We start from the raw sequence: 16,097 nt of genomic DNA on the forward strand, positions 1-16,097 counted from the left end.
TTCAATAAAGTAAAATGCATGAAACTGTACAATTAAAATGGATGTATTTTGTGGCATAGGTATCTCGATGTTGTTGTCCAGTAGTGTCTGACTTTTTGTGGTCCCATGAGGGTCGCCAGGCTCCTCTGTCCTCCACTGGCTCTTGGAGTTTTCTCAGATCCATGTCCATTGTGTCAGTGATGCTATATAAGCATCTCATCCTCTGATGCCCACTTCTCCTTTTGCCTTTAGTTTTCCCCAACATCAGTCTTCCCCAATGAGTCAGATCTTTGCATCAAATGGCCAAAGTATTAGAGCTTCAGCTTCAACATCAGTCCTTCCAATGGATATTCAGAATTGATTTCCTTTTTTAGAGTTACTGGTTGGATCTCCTTGCTATCCAAGGGACTCTCAAGAGTTTTCTCCAGCACCACAGTCTGAAAGCATCTGTTCTTTGTTGCTCAGCCTTCTTTATGGTCCAACTCTCACATCCCTACATGACTACTGGAAAAATCATAGCTTTGCCTCTATGGACTTCTGTCACGAAAGTGATGTCTCTGCTTTTAATATGCTGTCTAAGTTTGTCATAGCTTTCCTTCCAAGGAGCAAGTGTCTTTCAATATAATAGCTATAGTCACTGTCCACAGTGATTTTGGAGCCCGCCAAAATGAAATCTGTACAACTTCCACTTTTTCCCCTTCTATTCATGAAGTGATGGGACCAGATGCCATGATCTTTATCATGTCCATCCTTGCATGAAATTTTCCTTTGATATCCCCAGTTTTCTTGAGGAGATCTCTAGTCTTTCCCATTCTATTGTTTTCCTCTATTTCTTTGCATTGTTCACTTAAGAAGGGCTTCTAAGAAGGCCTCTCTTCTTTCTATTCTCTGGAACTCTGTATTCATTTGGGTGTAACTTTCTCTTTCTTCCCTGCTGTTCACTTCTCTTTTCTCAACTATTTGTAAAGCCTCCTCAGACAATCACTTTGCCTTCTTGCATTTCTTTTTATTTCATGTGCTTTTGGTCACTGCCTCCTATACAGTGCTTTGAACTGCTGTCCATTGTTCTTCAGGCACTCTGTCTACCAGACCTAATCCTTTAAAACTACTTCTCACTTCCACTGTATAATCATAAAGGATTTTATATAGGTCATGCCTGAATGACCTGGTGGTTTTCTCTACTTTCTTAAATTTAAGCCTGATTTTTGCAATAAGTAGCTGATGATCTGAGCCACAGTCAGCTCCAGGTCCTGTTTTTGCTGACTGTTTAGAGCTTCTAAATCTTGCAGTGCAAAAATATAATCAATCTCAATAAAGCAGTTTTAAAAGTTAGTGGAGAAGACATAGAAAATATATAATCAACATTGCCGTTATTGACAATAAAGTTGTTTCATTTACAAAATTTGCAAAGTAGAAAGTTACTAGGTAGTAGCTATCCAAAAAATATCTAGTGCTAAACAAATAAGGAAGCAGGATGGGTATGATAAGTACTAATATAATGATTAATACACAAATGATAATAACATAGACATGATAATGCACTAAAATGTTATCAAGTATCATATATGAATGTATAACATTGAGAGAAGAAAGTTAAGAGATGTTATAGAGATGTTATCTTAATAGTGATTTTAAACAAAAGGATCCCTGGTTTGGGAAGATCCCCTGGAGGAGGAAATGGCAACCTACTCCAGTAGTCTTGCCTGGAACCTACTGTTCATGGGGTAACAATGAGTCAGACACAACTGAGCAATTAACACTTTCACTTTCAGGTGTCATCTAAGTCAGAGAAGAGTAATAACCATTCTTGCATAGATACCTCATTTAGGGAACAGAATAATTTCAATTGGTTTATATAGTGATAAAGGGGTACTGGTTTGATAATTGCAAAATTTTAAGGGTTCCTTCTTGCTAACAAGCACAAGATGGCAGTGTTCCCTCATGTATGGATCTCAAATGACACATAATGGCAAAGTTTTTTCCTTCTAGCTTTTTTGCGATATAGTTGACATACACGCCTATCTGCTCAGTCATGTCCAATCTTTGCAACCTCATGGACTGTATGTACCCTGAGAGTCTCCTCTGTCGATGACATTTCTCAGGCAAGAATACTGGAGTGGGTTACCATTCCTTTCTCCAGGGAATCTTCCTGACCCAGGGATTGAACCCACATCTCCTGTGTCTCCTGCACTGGCAGCAGGTATTCTCTAGGACCGGCATAATCTCTAGGACCTGCCCAGTTCTATGTCTATTTTTTAGTTCTGTAGTCCCCTTATTTTATTGTATAGTCTTGGTATTCATAGTTCTTTTATTCCACCAAGTATTTATTCAGTTGGAACCCTACTGTCTCCCATTGTGTATCTAAACTCAGCAGCCAGAAGAGGTAGAGTCAGGATTTCCTTTAATTTGTCCACTTTTGTCTCTGTTAAGCGTTCTTCCGTTCCTATGGAAAATCCTGCTGTCTCATCCTGAACACCATTGCCTGAACTTAAATCTAGAATTTACTACATAAGAAACCTGTGATTTGGGCATTTACTTACCTTTTCAATTTTATAGCTCCCTCATAGCATTGAAGACCTGATTTGTTAATCTGTGCTTTTAATTTTCAATTATACATTTTTCATTTGAATGTTTAAAAAATATTCCAGTTTCTTCCTGAATATTTAAATCTTACTTTCTGTTTTTATCACTATGTTTATTCATAATTATTTTAAAGTTTATCTAAATTTCTTATTTTTGGATCCTCTATGTTTATCCTTGTATTATTATTATCTTTAATATTAATCTTATAACACATATACTTGTTTCTTTTTCTGCTTGGTTATGCTATGGCCAAATATTATGTGTAAAAATAAACTAGAAATAATTTAAGCCTAGGATAATGTCATATAATATTATTATTATTATATAATATATATATATAATATATATAATATTATACAAGTTTCCAGGATATGTATACACTTCTGGTAGATGGTTATTGCCACTGATAATCTCATATTTCTTTAATAAAATCAGAATTTGAGGTTATTTTCACCTATGTTAGCCCCTCTAAGAACTTATCTATTTGTGAATCACCCATACACCTAGGGAAGATCCCATATGGTCTAGGTATTCTCTAGGACCTGAGTAATCGCTAGCACCTGTCCAGTACTAATATCTAATTTAGTTCTGTAGTCCTTTTATTTTATTGTGTAGTTTTAGTATTCATAGTTCTTTTTTTCCACCAAGGAGTTTTTCAGCTGGAACCCTCCAACCTCCCATTGTGTATCTAAAGTCAGCAGCCATCAGAGGTAGAGTCAGAGTTTCCTTGCATTTGTCCACTTGCGTCTCCCTTAGGCTTTCTCTGTTCCTGTGGAATTCCTGCTGTCTCATCCTGAACAACATCCCTCCCTGAGGCTCACAGGTCCCTATTCCTTATTGTACCGCTAGTGCCTGTGATTCCCTCAGGCTTCCAGAGACCCATAAAACCAGGAAAAAGGAAGAGCTTCTTTTATCACAGATATATAAGCTGGAAACATTCTACACTCCTTAGAAAACACTATTTCCAATTTGAGCACTTTAACTATGAGCAAGAAAGCAAAGTGGCAAAAGTTAATCAAGTGACAGAGAAACACAAGTGGCCTACAGACAGGAGTAAGTCCATTATGGGGGAGGAGGGCAGATCTGGGAGGGAAAATCACTCTCAATTTCTCAATGGAAAGAAGGGAAGAAACTGTGGGTCAAAAGTAAAAGATTGGCTTTGGGTAGTTGGAGATAGAGAATTTGAATGAAGTGAAAAAATAGTGAATTTTGCAGGGAAAAAATATATCATGTGAAGCAATAATATGAGACGAAATGTGTTTTGTTATTTTAAATACTTTGGAAAAGAGTATTTGAATAGAGTGGTGAGGAAAGGAACTTGATTATACAAATTGAAAGGACAGAAGGCCTGCAGTTTAGTGAACAGGAGTGGCAATGAGGTCAAAAGTAGTAAAATGTGTATGAGGCAATCTAGGGGATTTGAGAATGAGAGCACCAAAGATGGACAGGAAAGGGAAAAATCACATGTATAATTCACCTCTCTTTTTCCATACACAGGGAAGAAGGATCTTATAAGTACTGAAATGGCTTCCCTTTCATTCAGAGATCAGTAGGTCATTTAACATATTTTAAACACAGAAATGAACTGACTTGTTTTTGTCTTTAAGAATTCACTGCTCTGCTCTAAGGAGAATTGGTTTGAGGAGAATGACACAAAAGTGTAAAGTATTAGATGAGGTAAGTGGCTAATAAAATAGTTTAGAAGAGAAATCATGACAGTGGTAAACAGCAGAGGTGAATAAGTTAAAATATTTTGGGCATTGAAACAAGAGGACATGTTAGTGGATTTGAATAACAAAGGACAACACATGTTGATCTCATATAAATATTTAGTAGTTTAAATAAGATAATGAATACACAAATCATTTTAAGATTTTGAAAGTTCTCTTGGATATTAGGACCTGAATATGATTCATGAATAAAACTTAACGGAATTGAATAATAGTGCCTGTTTTTCTCAAGCTATGGAAAGATCTGTGTTAATAAGAGATCTCTATTCATGAAATTAAAAGATGCTTGTTCCTTGGAAGAAAAGCAATGACCAAACTAGACAGCATATTAAAAAGCAGAGACATTACTTTGCCAATAAAGGTCCATCTAGTTGAAGTTGTGTTTTTTCCAGTAGTCATGTATGGATGTGAGAGTTGGACTATAAAGGAAGCTGAGTGCCACAGAATTGATGCTTTTGAACTGTAGTGTTGGAGAAGACTCTTGAGAGTCCCTTGGACTGCAAAGAGATCTAACCAGTCCATCCTAAAGGAGATCAATCCTGAGTATTCATTGAAAGGACTGATGCTGAAGCTGAAACTCCAATACTTTGGCCACCTGATGTGAAGAACTGACTCTTTGGAAAAGACCGGGTGCTGGGAAAGATCGAAGGCAGGAGGAGAAGAGGATGACAGAGGATGAGATGGTTGGATGGCATCACCGACTCAATGGACACGAGTTTGAGTAGGCTCTGGAAGTTGGTGATAGACAGGAAAGCCTGACACACTACAGTCCATGGGGTCACAAAGAGTCGGACACGACTGAGTGACTGAACTGAACTGAACTACTCATGAAAGAGTCATTGAATCATGCAGAAAAAAGCCCAGATGATTAAATTTCAAGGGATTTGATAATAGGCCTAAGATGCTATATGGCTGTTGTGACAGACAGGCTGGCAGTAAACATATAGACTAGTTAAGTACTAATTTATTTAAATGTCTGAGGGAACTACTTTTTTTGTTTATTTTAATATCACTGTGGCATTAGGACTAGCACATGATGTCAGGCATATGACTGAATCTTCAAGCACTGACCAAGCCACTCACATAACTGTAGCAACCATGTAGATGAGTTAGCCACTGTTCTGAGAAATCACCATGCACATGAGCAGAACCCTAAAACTGATATTCATTAAAGCTATTATTGTACTTATGGGGTATTGGGCAAACCATTTGAGTCTCTAAGCCTCCATTTACTTATCTAAAACATTTCTTTCTGTTGACATCACTGAGATACTTTATGGTACTAATATGATTATCAAAATGTAAAAATTCAAAATGAAGGGGGACTGTGGTAAGCATTTTTATAAATTATTTAATTGTCTATACAATATTGTGGGACAAGGCTTGTTATCTTTTTCAATGAAATACATTAAAACAGTGAGCAGAGGAGCAAAACAAAAATATCAAGAGAATGGCACTATGTTATTGCAATTATAGTGGGCCACTGAATCGCAGTCTGTGGGTGAGTTAATTTCATTCTGATATTTAGGGATGATGAGGCTGTGATGGTTATTTTTCTTGTAGCTGTCAGAGATGGCCAAAGGCCATGTCCACAGAAGCGTCAGAAAACTTGTGAGTTCCAGTGACAATAAAAGGGATCGATCAACAAACTGACATAACTCTCATATCAATTATTATCAGTGGAACAAATGATTGAAATTCACTTAAATAAAACTTTTGTTTCACTGCAGGGTATTACTGTTAGTCTTTGCAACTCCATGGACTGTACCTCTGTCTATGAAATTCTCCAGGCAAGAATACTGGAGTGGGTTGCCATTCCATTCTCCAAGGGATTTTCCTGACCTACTGACCCAGGGATTGAACCAGGGTCTACCACACTGCAGGCAGATTCTTTACCATCTGAGTGATCATTTTGGGGTAAGTACATAAAGAAACCTTGGTGGAGAATATGAAAGAGAAACCAAATTCCAAATACTCTAGACTGTAAATTAGGTCAACCCTATTTACCCTTAGATGCTTTTGGATCTGATTCCCATTTAAACAAGTTTGAGGGTCTGTCTGTGTGCTTCTTTCAACTATGCACACTTACTGCACAGTTCATACCTTATAATGTTACTTAATTATTCTTGTGGGCTTTATCCATTGGTTAAAACTAAATCCATGTATTCATTGCTTTAGTTTTTTCTGTCATACATTCTAAAATGTTTCCACCAAGTATCCTTGTCAGAGAAAATGAATGCTTTAAGGTTGTGTGTTATTATTCCTTTTAGGAGTTCACATTTTTATGGTAGAAAAATGGCTCCATGGGACAGCCTCATGACAAGCTCTAATTCAAGTATTGGACAGTTGGCTTCATTCTACCTCTCTGGGATTCCTGGCTATGAAGATGTTCAACACTTTATTTCCATCCCCTTTTGTGTGTTCTATCTGACTGGAATAGTGGGCAACTGTACAATTCTTCACATCATCCACACTGACAAGAGTCTCCATGAGCCCATGTACTACTTCCTGGCCATGCTGTCCTTCACGGACATGGGCATGTCCATCTCCACCCTGCCCACAGTACTGAGAACCTTCTGGTTTGATGCTAAGGAGATTGAGATGAATACTTGTGTAGCCCAGATGTATTTTATTCACACTTTTTCTCTAATGGAATCAGCTGTGCTCCTAGCCATGGCTTTTGACCGCTATGTTGCCATCTGTGATCCTTTGAGGTATTCCAGCAAACTTACCCCACAGCGCATTGTCTACATTGGGGTCTTCATCATAATCAGATGCTCCACTGTCCTCCCTGTTGTTCTTGTTCGTATCCCCACATTTTCTTTCTGCCACTCCCATGTTCTCTCCCACTCCTTCTGCTTACATCAAGATGTCATCCGATTGGCCTGTTCTGACATCTCATTCAATGTTTTGTATGGTTTGTTTGTTGTTGCATTTTATTGGGGTGTAGATTCTCTAGGAATCTTTTTATCTTATGCTTTCATTCTCCACTCTGTGTTGCGCATTGCGTCCTGGGGAGGGAAACTCAAAGCCCTCAATACATGTGTCTCCCATATTTGTGCTGTGCTCATTCTATATGTGCCAATGATAGGATTGTCCTTAGTGCATCGTTTTGCAAAGCATTCCTCTCCCGTTATTCATATTACCATGGCAGATATTTACCTGTTAGTTCCACCAGTTCTCAACCCAATTATTTATAGCATCAAGACAAAGCAGATTCGCCAAGGCTTGCTAAGGATATTATTATCCAAAAGGATTGGGCTTGCTCACACTTAGAAGATATTTGATCCCCTTTCAACTTTTACATTCATTTTCTTCATCGTGAAGATAACCTGTCAGAAATTCTTGGACATATTTTGTACGTATAGTTCCATGATAGTCAAATAAATTCTACATGTCACCTCAAGAAAAATAATTGTACTTGTTTCTATCATTACTTGCTTGTTTTAAATCATCTCAAAATCTTTGTGTCAGGAGAGTTAGTAAGAGGGAATTTATTTCATTCAGCTATTTTATGGTGATATTTTCCATTTAGATTTTAGGATAAAATCAAGTTTCCATGTTAAAACTAAGACAGAGAAGATAACTATTCAAAGGAAAAAGAGATAATATATAGTAGAGTTGGTGTTGATGGCTAGCTACATTTTGTTTCCATTGAGGCAAATTAGACTTCATTCTCCATATTTTAAGTCACATAATAGTCAAATAAATGTTTGATTTTAGAGATTGGATCAATGAAAATATTGCATTTGTCTCCTTTACATCTACTCAAATGATTGTCAGAAAAAAGCTAGACAGTAAATGCATAGACTTACTTTTCATCAGTGGAGAAAACTCACAAGACGAATCCAGACTTCACACAAAAGGGGCTCTCTACTAGTGTAATGGGAAAGAAAAAATGTAAAAAATCATTTGGTCAATGTACACTCCTATTAAATCTAATATAACATGTTCAGAACTTTGAATAAAAATAAAGCAAGAGAGATTCCCTCCAGATCACCATGAATTGTAACTGCCCACCACCCTTGCTGTCTCTCACAATTCCCCAGAAAATAAGAAGAAAGATATTTTCAACAGCTAAGCTTAAAGTACACATTTTAATGAAAGAATAGAAATGGATCTAAGACAATTAGAGAATTTAAAGAGAATCCTAACTAATAATTTTTGTACAAACACTATTTTAAATCATCCCTACACCCCCCCTTTGTTAAATTATGGGAAGCCAAAAATCATAAATCAATATTTTATGCAAGGGTATGACTGGAATATTTTTTGGAAGAACTAATGCTGAAGCTGAAGCTCCAATACTTTGGCCACCTGATGCAAAGAACTGACTTATTAGAAAAGACCCTGATGCCGGGAAAAATTGAAGATAGGAAGAGAAGGGGATGACAAAAGATGACATGTTTGGATGGCATCACCAACTCAGTGGACATGAATTTGAGCATATTCCAAGAGATCATGAAGGCCAGGGAAGCCTGCCATGGGGCCAAAAAGAGTCAAACACAACTGAATGACTGAACAACAATGGCTAGATAATTGGAAAGCAGAAAAATACAGAAAGTAACTTTAAAAATAAAACTATATAGAACCATAGTTTTCAAAAATTCTTTTAAAAAGCAATATAAACTCAGTAAACATAGTTAAAATAGATAATAAACTCTGCAGTTCCAAATAAATTGAAAACAGAAAAAATTCTGCCAAAATATACCTTGAAATTAAATCAGATAAGAAGACAGATTTTTAACCGAAGTGGGTCACTGAACACTGGAGAATACCAAAAAGAATTTTTTTTAAAGGTGCTATTAAGATTTACACATGATGGTAGCATTGTTTCTTCATCCTAACTATGTGCAGGCTGAGCTCCTGGGCAAATCTGTCATATATGCGTTGCCTACTAAGGAATTTGCTTGACTTCCCTTTCTAAAAGAGTCTTCTTTTCTCCTTCATATCTAGGCTTACTTGCACTTCTCCTTCATATCTAGGCTTACTTGCACTCTGTCCTCTCCTTACTCTTCATTAGTCGCAGTTTTTTCTCTTTGTTATATGTAGAAAAACTAAATATGCAAAGATTTACCTGATGCTTTCTCTCTTACACTTGGGAAACTGATGCTTTTGAGTTGAATCACCCCATTTTGGAAGAAAAACAACTTTTTGTTCTGATTAACCAAAAAATGAACATTAAGCTTCCTTTTAAAAAATGATAACTGCACATATTAAAACTTGAATATATAATAAGCTTGTAGATTGTCATGATGATAAACCAGAGACAGAGATAGAAATTGACAGAAGGTGTACACATATATATAAGGTAGAAATTTCTCCTTTGTATTAATTAAGGTTCTGTTAGGGGAAGAAAAGTCATTCTCAAACTGCATAAGGACTTTGATAAAGGCATCAGGGGGTAATTGAAAATATGTGTGCAGGATTTATGAAAAGCAAAAAGAAATATTTATTTGTATGTCTTATAAATATATAGATGATGTATATATTACAGTATTACAGAAGGGAATTTGCTGCCAACACTAGTCCTAAAGTGTCAAGGAAAAAAAAAATATTTACCAAAATATGGAAGGGACAGGAAGGATATAGAGAAGGACACTCAGCCTGAGTTTTCCCTTTCTATAGAGAGATGCAGCCACCATGAGGAAGCCACAGTGAGGGTTGGTGGGGAATCAAGGGAGTTGATTCCCCTCCAGCTGTATGTTTTTCTTGTATTCCTGTTTTGTGCCATTTCTGTTGTTGATCAAATCAAACCAGAAGTCAGAGGGCAAAGTGGCCTGTTGAGGCAGCTCACTGTGGTCAGGACATAGAACATAGCAGATCTGGAAAAGAGCTTAAGGATGCCATTCTTCCTGTAACCAGAGCAACCAGTCTTCCTTTCATACTTGTATCTACTCTCAGGCTTTGTGGTCTAGCTAGTCCTCTCTATATGCCCATTAATGTGAACATTTGCCCATTACCTTCTCATTATCAGAATGAATCATTCATAATTGAGCTTATACCTAGGTTGCCAAAGAATTCAGCAATGAGAGGTTGAAATTACTTTTTTATTTCCCTCTATTTTATACATTAGAAATATATAGACATCATGATAAAGGAATATGGTTGTGCTGACTAATAATCCTCTGAATTAGGGATCTTTGATCATATCAAACTTAGATGATGTCAAAGTGATTTAAGTTCATATTTAAAAAGTAAGTATAAGGAAAAGTATAAGGCAACTGGTGCCAATGAAATCAAGTAAATTCAAATCTTTTTCTGGTAATTTCAAAAAGATATGTGTTAATTTGGAGTTCCAAAGGGTTTCTAGTGGTATGATAGAAATAGCCTATTATTTTCATAGACTATTAGTAGATGGTGAATTTCTTAATAAGTAATTTTTCTTTATTTGAGTTATTGCTTCTATTGACATAATTACTTCTATTTCCAATTCCTGAAAGAGCCAGTTCTCAATGAGTATCTTAAATACTGGAAGATTACTAAGCCATGACATATATGCAATCTACAATATATTAGTTGAGTGAATCAGTAATAGTGTTAAGACTTATAATTAAATCAATATTACCAGTCTCAAGACCAGAATAGCAAAGATTAACAGTAGAACACATTTTTTAAAAGAGTTCCTGTACTAAGCATTTAAAAGTCAGTATTGTTGATGGACACAGTTTTATTCACCCTGAGTAGTCCACATGCCAACCCTGCTGCATGGTATAATCACCAATAGACATTTACAAGTCAATATTGTTGACAGACATAGTGAACCTTATTCATTGAGTGAAAGCTCTTCATAGTCTGATCCAGTGTATATAATCTATTCAGCAGGAAGAAGTCAATGACACAGTGAAGAAAGTACCACTCCAGAGAATCAAGATTTGAGTGATCACATTGACTTTACTGTTTATGATCTTTCAAATACACTTTATTTTTTATTGTAATTTTAAGAGTACAGCAAAATTGAGTGGAAGTTAACAGACATTTCTCACATATTCCATATTGTAGCAGTTTTGAGGGAGTTGACTCACATAAGTGTTTCATTTTTATCTAGTATTTGGTAACAGAACTGAACTAGAGTCATTCCCAGCATTTAAGTTGTAGACTCTATGTCCCTCAACAGTTTAAGTCCTTAATAAAGTCCTTCTCATTGGCTGCTCCATAGCTAACATTCTTTATCGCATGCATGCACGCCTGTCAGTGACTCATTTTATCCGACTCTTTGTGACTCTATGTGCTGTAGCCCTCCAGGCTCCTGTGTCCATGGAATTTTCCAGGCAAGAATACAAGTGGGTTGTCATTTCCTACTCCAGGGGATCTCCCCAACCCAGAAATCAAACCTGCATCTCCTGTATTGGCCGGCGGATTCTTTACCACTGAGCCACCTGGGAAGCCCAACATCTTTATTATCCAGCCATATTCTGGATACAAGCTACTATCTCTTCACATGTTGCCCTACTACATTTGTTCCAGATATCAAGGTGATCAATATTTGAGACTCTCTATAGCCTTCTTGGTTCTTTGCCTGTAGCTCAAATGGTAAGAATCTGCCTGCAATGCAGGATACCAGGGTTCTATTCCTGGGTTGGGAAGTTCCTCTGGAGAAGGGAATGGCAATCTACTTCAGTATTCTTGCCTGTAGAATTCCATGGCCAGAGATGCCTGGCAGGCTACAGTCCCAGGGATCACAAAGAGTTGGACATGACTGAGCAAGTGAACTGAACTGATAATGCAGTTTGGGAACGCAAAGGCAAGAAGGCTATGTGTGTGTTAGTTGCTCAGTCATGTCCAACTTTTTGCATCCCCATGGACTGTGAACCCCAGGCTTCCCTGTCCATCACCAACTCCTGGAGTTTACTCAAACTCATGTCCATCGAGCTGGTGATGGCATCAAATCATCTCATCCTCTGCCATCCCCTTCTCCTCCTGCCTTCAATCTTTCCTAGCATAGGGTCTTTTCCAATGAGTCAGTTCTTCACATCAGGTGGCCAACATATTGGAGCTTCAGCTTCAGCATCAGTCCTTCCAATGAATATTCAGGACTGATTTAGGGAATGGAAAACAGAGGATTTGGAGAAGAGCCATAAACTACAAGGGTGGCACAGACAGGGTTACAGGTGCAGTCTTGAATTTCTCATGGGGACTCACATCTCTAAGGGCTGGAGGAAGACTTATAAACTCATCCTTCTTTCCTTGAGAATTAGAGCAGTCACTCATGACAAGAGCAACTATTCTACCAAGTAGGTAACAACTGGGATAAGTAAAACTGGGAGGTAACAGGAAAATACAGAGGGGGTCTGAGAGATCAAAGAGAGCAGGGCAGACACCCAAAGTGTGAAAAGAAGGGCCAGGGGAATGGTTTGAGAAGGAAGAGGTTCTCAGATTATTAGAGGGCATACTTTCTCCAAATCTTTATTGTCTGTACCCATAGACAGAGGATTCAAGCCAGACATAGGTTTTTCAGATAGAACTTGCCTAATATACCCTAGACTTTCATGGCAAGTAGTCCCCTGTCTGTCAGTGGACATGACTGTTTACACAGCATAAAGGAATATTACCAGACATAACAGAAGAGGAATCCAGAATAAGAGTGGGATTGCAGCAGATAAAATTCTAGGTCCCTTCTAATCCCATGTATCAGTTATTTTTAACATGATATTAACTATTAATTAAAAACTCTAAATTAAAAAAAAGTTTTTAATTAAAAACTTCCCTGGTGGCTCAGACGGTAAAGCATCTGCCTACAATGCGGGGGACCCAGCTTTGATCCCTGGGTCGGGAAGATCCTCTGGAGAAGGAAATGGCAACCCACTCCAGTACTTTTGCCTAGAAAATCTCATGGATTGAGGAGCGTGGTAGGCTACAGTCCATGGAGTCTCAAAGAGTCGGACATGACTGAGTGACTTCACTCACTCTATTAATTATGTTTTAAACCTTTAAGACTTACAGATTTTTTAATTTATTACCTAACTCCACTGAGCTCCTTCTCCAGGGATGTGGAAGATGTCAAAAACTATGTGAATGAATTTGAAATTTCAGTATCAGGACAAAGAGGTATTGGATTGTCAAATCAAACGGGAGCTAAAACATGGGGGCTGTGAAGTAATAGATGGACCAGATACTAGTGAATATGGCGAGTAATGAATATTTATGTTGTGGTAACAGAATGCTAATGTGACTGCTCATATTCCAGTTCGCTGAAGATTCCAGTTCACTTAGGCTCCAGTTCACTGACCCCAAAATCTCATTCATACTCTTGGTGAGATTTCTCATTCTATTTTGGACTCTTCTTACCACCCCCCAATATTGGTACTAATTAAAATGAAATGTATATATGTAGTTTCATTATGATGATCAGAGGAATTTCTGCATAGAAAAAATACTAAGGAGCAATTCATATTTCTTGCTATACTGAAATTTTAGTGGAGGAAAAGGAGATTAAATTGATACAGTTCATTTTCTATTTCTCAGAGCATCTAGGTCACTTGTAAGATGGTCATTCATGGTGTTTCCTCCAGAGGAGAATACTTAATAGTCTTCCCTTGTCTTCCTCCTCTCATTATACTTCAGTCACTGTTGGTGTTATTGTTATCATCATCATTGTTGATATTGTCATCATCATTGTTCTCATTTCATCACTATCATCATCACAGAAAAGGCTCTATACCAAGTATTTAACACATAATATCTCCTTCACATCAGCACATCCCATCAAACTATTAGTATCTTCATTTTACAGAGGAAGCAACTTTGGTACAGAGAAAAAAGAGTCATTTCATCTAAATTAAAGTGAGTAAGCTTTGAAACCAGAATATAACTTAAGTTAATGTGATTGCAGAACCAGAGAAACAGATTCTACATCAGTTCAGTTCTGTTGCTCAATCGTGTCTGACTCTTTGTGACCCCATGAATCACAGCACGCCAGGCCTCCCTGTCCATTACCAACTCCCGGAGTTTACTCAAACCCATGTCCATCGAGTTGGTGATGCCATCCAACCATCTCATCCTCTGTTGTCTCCTTCTCCTCCTGCCCGCAATCCCTCCCAGCATCAGCGCTTTTTCCAATGAGTCAACTCTTCGCATGACGTGGCCAAAGTACTGTAGTTTCAGCTTCAGCATCAGGCCTTCCAATGAACACTGAGGACTGATCTCCTTCAGGATGGATTGGTTGGATCTCCTTGCAGTCCAAGGGTCTCTCAAGAGTCTTCTCCAACACCATAGTTCAAAAGCATCAATTTTTCAGTGCTCAGCTTACTATATAGTCCAACTCTCACATCCATACATGACCACTGGAAAAACCATAGCTTTGACTAAATGAGCCTTTGTTGGCAAAGTAATGTCTCTGCTTTTTAATATGCTATGTAGGTTGGTCATCACTTTCCTTCCAAGGAGTAAGCGTCTTTTAATTTCATGGCTGCAGTCACCATCTGCAGTGATTTTGGAGCCCAAAAAAATAAAGTCTGACACTGTTTCCACTGTCTCCCCATCTATTTGCCATGAAGTGATGGGACCAGATGCCATGATCTTAGTCTTCTGAATGTTGAGCTTTAAGCCAATTTTTTTCACTCTCCTCTTTCACTTTCATCAAGAGGTTGTCTGTCTCTTTAAAACCTCAGAAAAAAGTCAGTGATATGATGAAAGATGACCTCTAGATCAGGTATCTTCTAGTTCTCAATGAAACTTAATGTTTTCTACTTCATGTTAATGGAAGAGAACATTTATAAAATCCAAAAAATTGTCTGAATTGACTAAGCAGTGAGATAAAAACCATATTTTTAAATTTTGATTATAGAATAGAAATTGGGAAAGAATCAACAAAAAGAAGGAATAATATTGGAAAATCTGAGCATTGAAAGTCATAACCAGTGCAATTTTAGACAGGAAGGTGAGGCGATAGACAGGAATTTGAGAGGTTAAATTAAAGCAGGGCCATAAGAAATTTCAGTTCATACAGTAAGTGGCTAGAACTTAAGTGTAATATGAACAGTCAGGAAGATTGAATTTGTTTCTAGAATTCACTTATTTGATGTCTTGATTATGAATCTTGCATTTCTTAGAAAATTATTAAGCAATTTGGGGAAGTATCTTCTATAATCAAGTTTATTTACATGGAACTGGAGGAGACTGAGGGGATTTCATTTCCGAGAATATCAGAAAAGAGTTTCCAGGACAGAAGATGCTGATTTATTAGTTTACAGTGGAAGATAATTTGTCCCATAGACTTTAAATTCTTAAACCAATATTTTGGTGAGCATGGAGGCTGGGCAATTGATGAGCACGTGGGTTTTGAGAAGTGGCTCACCTTTCTTAATACAGAGATGTCTTTCTTGACCACAGAAGAAATCCTGGAATCTAGTGGGGGAAGATATATTTTCTCATTTGAGCATAAAAGTTTTAGTGTGAAGGTCAGATGCCAGTAGGCACTTTTTATGCAGTTTACTTTTGTTGTTTTCTCTTATTTTTGCTTTGATGGATAAGTTTCTAATTTCTCAACAACCCCTATAACTATTGTTTGCAATTTTTTGTAGGAAAAAAGTCTCTAAATGATTAATCAGTTCTGTAACATAAGAGGAGGAATGTTCTGAATCTTTCAAATCAGATTCAAAATCAATTATAATTTGCTTAACATTCCATATATTATATATTTTATAATTAAAAGTTTTAAAATCCACATATTCTTCTAAATCATCTTAACCTGCATTTACCTCAGGGGGATGCTCATCACAGAACATATTGATATTAGAATTGACTCTATGTGGATATAATCCTTAGGTGGCACTAGTGATAAAGAACCCATCAGCCAATGCAGGA

General features: G+C 37.3%; 1 protein-coding gene across 1 annotated transcript; it reads left to right on the top strand.

Annotated features, from left to right (window-relative positions):
* Positions 1-6,608: 6,608 nt before the first annotated feature.
* LOC133056963 (olfactory receptor 51G1-like) lies at positions 6,609-7,568 on the top strand. Its single transcript, XM_061142937.1, has one exon. It carries the CDS (start codon positions 6,609-6,611, stop codon positions 7,566-7,568), a length of 960 nt encoding a protein of 319 aa, XP_060998920.1.
* The last annotated feature ends 8,529 nt before the right edge of the window (positions 7,569-16,097 follow it).

Source organism: Dama dama, chromosome 1, assembly GCF_033118175.1.
Source record: "Dama dama isolate Ldn47 chromosome 1, ASM3311817v1, whole genome shotgun sequence".
NCBI lineage: Eukaryota > Metazoa > Chordata > Mammalia > Artiodactyla > Cervidae > Dama > Dama dama.